The following is a 10,250-nucleotide window of genomic DNA, read 5'->3' as shown; positions in this document are numbered from 1 at the left end:
ATTTAGTGATTCTTATGGTTGATGTAGAATTACTTAAACATTAACTTTATGCATCTCTAACGCATGATTGTACATCTTTCTTTGATAATATGTCACTGAGGCCTGTATGTTTGAAATGAAGCTTCTTATGCCCTCCAATATAATGAATTTGCTTTACATATAGATTTAGCATTAACTTACCATTTGTTGCTGCAGTTTTCTTCGTCCTTGTCACACCTCCTTTTTCCGGCACCGCTAGGGTACAAGGAGTTTTTTTCCAATTAAAGGACAATCGAAACGGGATTTGTTTGTTTATTTCAGAGTCGCCACTTAGGAGATTTTAGGGTGTCCCAAGTCACCAATTTAATCCTGAATCGAGGAAAAGAATGACTCCATATTACAGTCTGCGTACCAGAAATCCGGATAAGGAATTCTGTTAACCCGGGAGAAGGTGTTAGGCATTCCCGAGTTCCGTGGTTCTAGCACGGTCGCTCAACTGTCATATTCGGCTTGATTATCTGATTTTATACAAATATGAACTTATGTGCAAATTTTAACTTTCTACCGCTTTCATAATTATCATTATTATTTTTACAAGGAATTGCAACGTTGTGAAAATGTATCTCGAACTGCGTCACAATCAATGTACCCGTGGTCGTCGACACACTTTGACTCCGTTGAGATTTGGATTTGAGTCACATAAATGTGCACCCGAGTTTAAGGAAATTAAATTATTAAAGGCGCGCCTAAAGTGACTAGCGTATCATTTACTTTGGGTAGAGCCGTGGAATTCGCTAAGCGGCCTATCCCGAGTTCTAAGTAATTAACACGTACATTTTTGTGAGGGTCCCGCAATCTGTGCGTTTTATTTGGTGAGGCTCATCTCATTTTATTTAAAAGGATAAACCTATAGTGACTACATTTCTTCTATTAAGTTCATCTCTAAAATAAAATAAAATCTCCCAATTAATTACATGCTGAAAAACGTAACTTATTAGTTATTAGTTTACGGCTAATACGAATGGAAAATTGCGATCGAGTTTGTACAAAGAAAGACTGCTTTCATTCTATATTCTATTATTTAATAATACTAGAACATGAGATTGACACACCATAATATCAAAACAAATTAACTAGTCTTTGATTAATTTAAACTAACATTATTAGATGAAGAAGTTATACATATGCAACCCCATTACTCATTAATCAGTCAACTACATTTTTATACAAAGAAGGGAAAATTCTATTCAAACACAAATCTAAACAGGAGGAATTCAACCGGAACAAAGCCGGATTAATATTTCATTTCACTTCAAGCCGAGAGTGTACAAATGTGTACCTGGAAATGGCAGTACAAGAAGAAAAGAAGGAGGAGTCAGCAACAGTAATAACACAGCAACAACAGGTTCAGTAACACCGCAAAACCAGTAACGACCCGTAGAATAACCCAGTAACAGATTGAAAAATCAGCAATACCAAAGTGCAATCGCAGTCAAAGCAGAAGAGAGACGGATACAAGATGTCGTAGTTTACTGATTTCGAATAACACTCGAGGAAAGACAAACGAAAATTATTCAAGTGAAAGTTCAAATTGTCTTTCTCTTTTACTCTCAAATTCTGATTTCTCAAAATTCTTTCAAGTTCAAGTCTCTCTCCTCTAAGTCTTAATTCTTCTTTAAGTGTGAAGTCTTCTTTAAGTTCAAGTCCTAAAACTCTCTTTCTTTTTTAAACTCCCCGTTTTTTTTAGTTCCGCTCTCAAGTGTAAAAAGTATGTCCCTATAATGTGTCAAATGACCCTATATATAACAAGACTCTTGTCTTGAATCCCCAACCCGAAATATTCCCCTCAAAGCATGCTTTGTTTCCCACTTTCTTAAACAAATGAATTATTCCCCACTATTTTGTGTCTTGTCCCCCATTATATTAAATAATTGTATCAACCCCACCCCATTACATCTTGTCCCCCATGCCTAACATAAACAATTACAATATTCCCCTCCACTACATTATGTCTTGTCCCCTATTATATTAAACAATTATATCACCCACACCCTATTACATTTTGTCCCCATGCTTAACATAAAGAATTATTCAAAATGTTCAATTCCCAAACTACCCCTCCGACCTTATTGCAATTACCATTTTACCCCTGAACGTACTGCAATTTACCAAACTACCCCATCAGCTATAGCCGATTCACCTAATCAATTTCAACCAAATATAGTCAATATGACCAATTTCTAAACAAATTCAACAACAAAAATCATATGAACACAGATGAACAACATCAAATTAATGGAAATAAATTAACCATATTGGGAACCAATCCTGGTTAACTTAGACCAAAAAAATGGATAAGCAAGGAAACAACAATATTAACAACACAATACATGATTCAAACTAAATCAACAAATCAAAAACAAAAATAAACTCAAATTAAATTACTGGATGGACTTCAAACAAAGAATAAACATGCATTAGATCCATATTAAATAACAAACATGACAGATTCAAATGATTTAAACTAAATCTAACAATATTAAAATTAAACTAACAATTTCTTTTACAAAAATACAAAATAAAAGCACATGAAATAAACTGAAAAACTAATTAATCAAAGTTCCATTTGAATCTGAAAATTAAATCAACAAAACATATGAACAAACTAGAAAATTATTTCAACGATGAACAAACAAAACAAGAATTGAACATTTATCGATTTTGGATCCGAAAAATATCAAACAAAAATATGGACAAAATGATGGACAAAATGAACTTAAAAAATCCACTAACCGGATCGAAACGACGAACAATGACTGACCAACAACGAACTCGTATGGACTGTTTTGACAAACCCCGACTAAAGTGAAGTAGCGACGAGCTACTGTGATGGAGAAGTCGAAGAAGAAAGCAACGATGTTCGACGAGATGGGCATGGTTGGACATAGCGGAAGCAGCAGAAGGATCTTGGTTTTGGGAGTAGCTGCTCGTCATGGCTGGATCGTAGCAGAAGCTGCAAGAAACAGTAACAGGAGCAGCTTGGCCATGAAGACGATGAAGTGAAGCAGCAGCGCCATTTGCTGTTGCTGCGTCGCCTGGAGGTCGTCGAAGATGAAGGCAGAAGCAACGGGAAGTAATGGCAGCAAAAGGGTGAAGCAGCTATGGTCATCGACTGTTGCTACGTTCAGCAGCTATGGTCGTCGAGGAGGAAGATGGCGATGAAGAAAGCTGAAACAGTAGTAGCAGCTATGAAAAAAAAATGGAGCAGCAGCGCGAGCTGAAGAAGCAGACGACGCAGCAGTGAAGCAGCTCGTCGAGGGTCGTTTGGTTATTTGGACGAAGAACGAAGGAGGAGGAGCAGCCATGAACGTTGGTGAAGCAGTAGCAGCTTAGCCATGGCAGCCATGGTGACGGGTTGACGACGAAGACGCAGTAACGTCAACAGAAACGAGCTCAATGGAGGAGAAAATGGCGGTGGCTAGAGCTTGTTCATGGTTGACGAGCAGAAGCAGTCGCGGGGTTGAGGGCAGCCATGGATGTGTGTTTTGGAGTTTGGAGAAGATGGAGAGAATGAGAGAGGGGGCGGATGGATTTTCTTAGGTTTTTAGGGTTTTGTTTTCTTTTTGTTTTGTTTTGTTTTTTGGAAAAAAAAATGAAAAATATGGGGTGTTGGGCATTTGGGTTATGGGGCGGACCGGGTCGACGCGTGTGGAGATGGACCGGGTCATGGGGAAGGTTGAGCAATTATTTGGGCCTGTGGTTTGAAATTGAAGAAGAGACCCAATTCCGATTTTCTTTATACTTTTGCTCTCTTTTCTTCTTTTATTTTTCTAAAACTAAATTCTAAAAATACTTAAATTATTATTAAGAACTAAATTAAGTTATAAAAATGTAAATTAACTCCCAATAACAATTAACGCACAATTAAGTAATAATTAAGCATAAAATTGTACAATTGGACATTAAATGCTAAAAATGCAAAAGATGCCTATTTTTGTAATTTTTAATTTTTGTAAAACAAACTTAATTATTAACAATTGTGGAATTAAATCCTACATGCAAAATGCGACATATTTTTGTATTTTTTATTAATTTAACAAATAAACATGCACAGACAAATACAAATAATTATCCAAAAATGTCACAAAAATTCTCAAAATTGCACACCAAGGAAAATCATTTTATTTTGAATTTTTTTTTGGAGTAATTCTCATATAGGGCAAAAATCACGTGCTTACAGTCCTCCTCTCTTTAGAATATCAAAACAGTATCTTTAATTTTCTTTTGCCAGATTTGTTTATTACTTCCAGTAATAATAATCTGCATATCTGCATGTGGAAGGGACAATATGTACATAGGAACCGATCTTTCTGATATTCATGATATTACTTTTAACTACGCAAACCATTCAGTTAGAGTTAGCTCTTTTGTTCTGTCTGGACCAGAGTTTTGAGCCAAGAATTGTATTCACAGAGAAACTATTCTGCAGATTATAAACACAACCAGAAGTGTATGCACTAAACTTTGTAATAGAAACTATACATTAACAATATAACTTCCTATATTTTTGTATATGACTTTTTAGATTTAATAAAATTGAACTATTACCATGAAACATACATGAGGAACATGATTTCAGCAATTTTGTGGGATGAACTTGTGGATCAAATTCAACCATACTTTAATGGATCTATGATGAGTAAGGATTTAGTGAATAAAGCTGTGGAAAGACTGAAAAGTTGTGGGGTACAATTGCTATGCATGTGAAAGATTGATCTTTTTGCTGGAATGATGAAAATAGTACTGAAAAAGCATTGAAAAATATAAACTTTGAGATTAAAAAATGAGAGTTTGCAGCTGTATCGTTGACTGTTGGTGTATTGTTTGATCTCCACTAAATCAGAGGTTTTACTGGTCAACAAAGTCAGACTAATGTGCTTCATTCCTTTGGCTCTAAACCTTAGTACTCTTTCATTCTAATGAACTTAAGGCGTGTAATGGAAACACCATTATATTGCATTAGCTGATTAGTTAATTTACACTTGCATAGCATATTTTATAATTTTTTGCTTAGTTGTCTATTGTTATGGATTAATAGTTCTAAATGCAAGCAAACTCAATTATTTTGTCGGTCTTGAGCTGAAATTAGTTCATGTTGTCCTTAGCTGAAGCTCTTGGTTCTATTGCATTCAATAACCATCTTTAAAAAATTAATATTTTTATAATGATACTTACTCTCAAATGTAGTCCCTGATAATTGGTTTGATATGGTGAAGCATGTATCCAATTACAATAACAAGATACTAAAGTGAGCATGGATCTTTTATTTAAAGTATTCTTATTGAATATTCTGTCAATTGTTCTTCGCTATAATTTCTCACGCTTTTTTTTTATAATATAATTAAAGAACTATGGAGGTAAAGTTACTTTGGCTTTCCTGGTGATTGGTGTTGCAGGAACTACTATAATGTTGTTTATATATTACATCCATATTATTTCCAACAGTTTATGAACAATTAATGTTTTCTTATTAGCTCTTACATTCCATGAACTTGCATAGTGTATAGGCGGACCACTAAAGTATCAAGGTGTCTAAAATTAAATTCTAAAATGAGATTCATATCAAGGCGGACCACTAATTTTTTTGACAATCCATCTGCTATCATTACGGCAATGCGTTATGTAACAAATGCAGCCATACTTTCCATTTTGATAGGAAAGATACAATAAGTTTATAAAATTTATTCTTATGTTTTATTTGTGATTATATTTTTCGTTTTAATTTGGTCATGTACAGGGAGGTTTGATTATATGTTCCAAAAAATAATAGCATTTCCATATTCGTTTGTATCTACCGTCTTTCACATATATTTTCTTATAAAAAATTCTTATATTTATTATTCTCTGCGCAACGCGCGGGTACGGATACTAGTTATATGTTAAACCTGAGAAGGGGTTTCAAGATCAAGTTGTAAATTGCACAAAAATGTAGCTAAATCCTTGATTATGTCATGGTACAGGTTTCAGAAGTAGATCTGGAAATGAGGCTGCTGACCAAGACATACACAAATACATTAAACAGACAGAAATCGATCTGTTTATGGCAATTCTACAGAGAATTCAAAACCATAATTTCCAACAAGATAAGAGTACATCGATCTCCAGTCTCGAGACAACTTGTGTGCTAGAGCACAATTTTCTGACATCGAAAAGCAATGGTAGTCAATCAGCCAACGCATAAGTCTCAGCAACACCAGTCTACTTCACTGCGATGCTGAGTTAACGAGCTCTTGTTTTAACAAATTTGGTTCTTGAAGCTTTCTTCTCCAGTTTCTCTCTCTTTTTTCTGGTCTTCTCATCCTCTTCAGCATCCTGAATAATCATGAGAAATATTAGGCCACTCAGTTAAAGACATTGTTAATCTATGAAGATTTCATTCCCTATTGTTAACACGAACCTCTGAACCTTGAGGTAAAAATCCTTTGATAAATCCAGAGAGCTGGTACGCTGCAAATGCAGGTATCTGGAAAGGGAAATGGTAATTTAGTACAAATCAACCAAATAATAACCTAAAAATCTCACTAGTTATCTGTCCCTGTCACCATTTCTTATATATATCCTTTCAATCATGCATATGAACTAATACTGCTGCTTGGACCAGAAGTTAGCTGTCCCTGTCCCATTACTAGACATGAATGAAGCACTACTATTACAGGATACCTTCTTTGCAACAAGAGAAATTACAGTATCACCCCTCGAAAAGATAATAGGGAAAGAATGATCATTAACAGAAGTACACAAAAAAGAGAAGTGCAATTTGGCTAGACCACTTTCACATTCTGAGGAACTTGTTAGCCCTTGTTAACCTTTTCTTTTTCCCTTTGGGATGCTAGTGCATCCCAGCCAACTTCTGTGCACCTCAACTAATCCACACACATCCACATGGCAGCCTGCTATAGCCCACAAGCAGCTGGGCAATCTGCCCAACCGGGGGGGGGTTGCAGATCGGTTCACGCTGATGATGCTGGGATTGGGATCCGAACCTGGGATCTCCAGGTTACCCCAATGCTTTAACCACTAAGGCATCCCCTTGGAATAACTTATTAGCAATTTCTAGAAAAGGTACAAAATCAAATGGCTAAAACAAGCTAGCATGACCACCTTTGTTATACCATTTAGTATTCTGCAGATTGACAAGACAACCACAATGACATCAACAACAACTAACCTCAGTCCCAAACAACTAATTGACATCATTGCACCTTTTTCTGTCCGGATGTATGTATTAAAACCAGCATACATTTGACCAGCACTAATTTGTTGTAAATGATAAAAGTCTAACAGTCCATGGACAAAAGGCCGAAAGAAGAAGAGTACTTGGGTCCTTGGTACAGGAAGTCTATTAATTAAGCCAATACCTCACTTTAATAGAGGGCTCTGAATTTTAATTGGAGTGGGAAAAACTTGATTGAAAACTGTGCAACTTCCAAATCTCCAAAAGTAAGGTCAAGTATGTCAAAAAACAGTTCCTTCTCTAATATGAGACACAGAATTGATAAATTAAGAGAACTAGCCCCCTTCATACCTGAGAATTTGCTAGATTGAGTTACTAATTTCCTTGAAAGCAAAAAACACCCTAAACGAAAACATCATTGGTTTCGCCTCAAGGCTTAAAGACAAAATCTTCGCAAAAACGTCAGAAGACCACTAGAAAAGGGCCAATTTTGGTTATTTACCACATTGTGAAAGACGAGAATACCGCTGGACGACAAGATGTTATAACTTTTGGACAAAAACTCTTTGTATCTCTGGTCTCCTTCCTCTTTCCCTCTCTCCTCAAACGCACAAGAATTCTCTCTCTCTCTCTTTCTCTCTTCTTACAATTTTATTTTTTCTTTTCCTTTTGGGATCATGACAGAGAATGCTTTGTCAAGCACCATCACAAGACATAAAATTGGGTGGAGGCGGGCTCTAAAATTGGGTGGAAGTGGGCTCTATTCATGTAGAAGAATTTCTGAAATTTTGACTTAAAAACAAAGAAAGCAAAAGCAAGCACCATCACAACATAAAATTGGGTGGTGGGCGCCATTTCTGCATTAGAATTTCTCGAGTTCATTGACTGAAAAGAAAGAAAGCACGAAACAATTGCCCTGAGATTTCAGCAACACCAAAACATAACATGTATATTGTGATAACTTTTCAACTTTATTAACGAATATAAAATAAATTGCAAGCTCATGCAAAGCTCCTCTGGTACACAGTAAAACCTACTCTAAATTTATCTGAAACTTATACTAATTAGTAATTCCTAACCAAATAAATGGAAGAATGATGGGAAAGTTAACTTATTTCTTCTTTCGTAAGATGCTTTTCTACACATCCTTGCTTTATTCACAAAAGATCCAAAAGTAGACTGTTTTTCCAGCGTTTTCACTAAAACCTTATTGTGATGGCTAGATAAACTATAGATCATACCAATGATAAGACAACAGAAATAACATCTTACCAAATTTTTACGTTAATTGAGTTTAGCAGCAATGGATATGGATGTTTCCTACTAATTACAAGCTTTAATCCATGCTCAAAATGCATAACGATGACTGTGACATGTAAGTAATGCATGGATAAAGGTATAAGAATAAACTTACCACTAGAAATGTGTACCAGAACTTGTCGGAGATGATAGAAGCCAACTGCACGAAACATGTAATGTAGATTACATCATGTAAATATCTGCAAGCAAGATTCATTACAAGATAAGATTTTTTATATATTTCCAAACAAAATGGAGCAGAAAATAATCAAGTTACCACAAAGCTCGTGCTTTGAGTAGGAATATAATATTAGCAAAACTGAGCATATTACAAGCAAAATCTACAGCTTGGAATCGAGTTCAAACTTCAGATAGTGATTATTGCATTAGTAGTTAGAATTTAATTTCTCCCACTCCTCCACCTGTAACAACCCAGCGCATTAGTGATAATGTCTTGTCCGCTTTGGGCCGAGACCAGCACAGCTTTAAAACGCGTCGCTAGGGTCTACGACTTCTCTACTTATATACCCAGCATTTCTTTACTGTTTTGTCGATGTGGGATTCGCCTAGGGTGTCACATATACCCCTTAGGGACTCAGCGTCCTCGTTGAGGTTTGCCCCACCACTGTTCAAGGTTGCAAGCAAAGTGGCTCTGATACCATATGTAACAGCTCAGCCATTAGTGATATCGCCTGCTTTGGGTCTAGACTCGCACGACTTTAAAACGTGTCGCTAGGATCTAAGGCTTGTCTACTAAAATACAGAGCATCTCTTCCATGTTTTGTCGATGTGAGATTCGCCTAGGGTGTGACACCAGTCTCCAAAAAAATACAAGGAAATTGATGTGTAAAGGGCATCGTAGCTCACATTTTTTAATAATTAAGGACAATATTTTATCAAACACAAGTTAAAACAGCTCAAAAAAGTATAAAAAACTCAAAACTCCAAAAAATAAAATAAAGAAAATGAATTGGGAATGAAGCTACACATTACCCACAAATACCACCAGTACTCATATCATATCCACCATCAAAGAGCTCTCCATCATCACCATAACTTGGTTTTGACATTGAATCTAATTGTTTGTATGGTAAAGCATAAGCCAACGAAGTCAACAATAATCCTACGACATGCTTCCATGTGAAACTTGAATGAAAAATTCCAGCTCTCACCAATAAATAAATCACCTATACACAACAACAGAAAAATGAATAAATAAAATAAAATTAATTAAAAAAATTCATTTTAATTGAAAAAAATGAGAAATTTACGTTGCAGGCAAGGATGATTTGAAAGAGTTTCTTCATATGACGAGCGTTTTCTTCCTTTCGCTTCTTTGCTCCTTGATTCGCCATCTTAGGATTCTTCTAAAACGATGTCGTATTCTGATCTAGGAGCCAAATTAAAGCCCTAAATTTGGAATTGAATTGTATGAAATTGAATTAACAGAGATGGCAGGGTGAAGAAGGAGGAGAAAGAAGCTGACCCGATTTTAATTTTTAATTAAGTTCTGTTTGGATAAGCGGAGATTACTATTCAGAGGAATTCTCGAGCCCCACTTCATTTCAGAGCCCAATTTCCAGGTGAAAATAGCACGGGCTAGTCAGTTTTCGGATTGATAATTTAAAAATAGCTAGCATTTACAAAGTCATAAAAAATAGTCACTATTTTGCTACAATATGAAAAATTCTAGTATAATATACTAGAGATTGATATACCTATGTATGAACTTCTAGCA

At 35.6% G+C, this 10,250-nt stretch overlaps 1 protein-coding gene and 1 long non-coding RNA gene across 2 annotated transcripts; both read right to left on the bottom strand.

Annotated features, from left to right (window-relative positions):
* Positions 1 to 1,098: 1,098 nt before the first annotated feature.
* On the bottom strand, positions 1,099 to 3,599 carry LOC142164154 (uncharacterized). Its single transcript, XR_012694694.1, has 2 exons — positions 2,773 to 3,599; positions 1,099 to 1,318 (listed from the first exon to the last, which is right to left on the bottom strand). It is a non-coding gene; the product is annotated as an uncharacterized LOC142164154 (long non-coding RNA).
* Positions 3,600 to 6,011: 2,412 nt separating this feature from the next.
* Positions 6,012 to 10,024, bottom strand: LOC107798792 (uncharacterized). The gene is made up of 5 exons (XM_016621830.2): positions 9,784 to 10,024; positions 9,506 to 9,699; positions 8,628 to 8,712; positions 6,437 to 6,502; positions 6,012 to 6,351 (listed from the first exon to the last, which is right to left on the bottom strand). The coding sequence occupies exons 1-5, from the start codon at positions 9,865 to 9,867 to the stop codon at positions 6,259 to 6,261; spliced, it is 522 nt and encodes a 173-aa protein (XP_016477316.2). The 5' UTR covers positions 9,868 to 10,024; the 3' UTR covers positions 6,012 to 6,258.
* Positions 10,025 to 10,250: the final 226 nt, after the last annotated feature.

This window comes from Nicotiana tabacum, chromosome 9 (assembly GCF_000715075.1).
Source record: "Nicotiana tabacum cultivar K326 chromosome 9, ASM71507v2, whole genome shotgun sequence".
In the NCBI taxonomy this organism is placed as follows: Eukaryota; Viridiplantae; Streptophyta; class Magnoliopsida; order Solanales; family Solanaceae; genus Nicotiana; species Nicotiana tabacum.
This window is presented reverse-complemented; position numbering and strand designations above follow the sequence as displayed.

Bases quoted from the DNA above. Each gene is read 5' to 3' on its own strand.
- LOC107798792 (XM_016621830.2), bottom strand. From the start codon at position 9,867: ATGGCGAATCAAGGAGCAAAGAAGCGAAAGGAAGAAAACGCTCGTCAT. The intron at 9,700-9,783 runs GTAAATTTCTCA...TGTTGTGTATAG, and splicing joins AAATCATCCTTGCCTGCAAC to GTGATTTATTTATTGGTGAG. The intron at 8,713-9,505 runs GTAATGTGTAGC...TCTTGCTTGCAG, and splicing joins AGTACTGGTGGTATTTGTGG to ATATTTACATGATGTAATCT.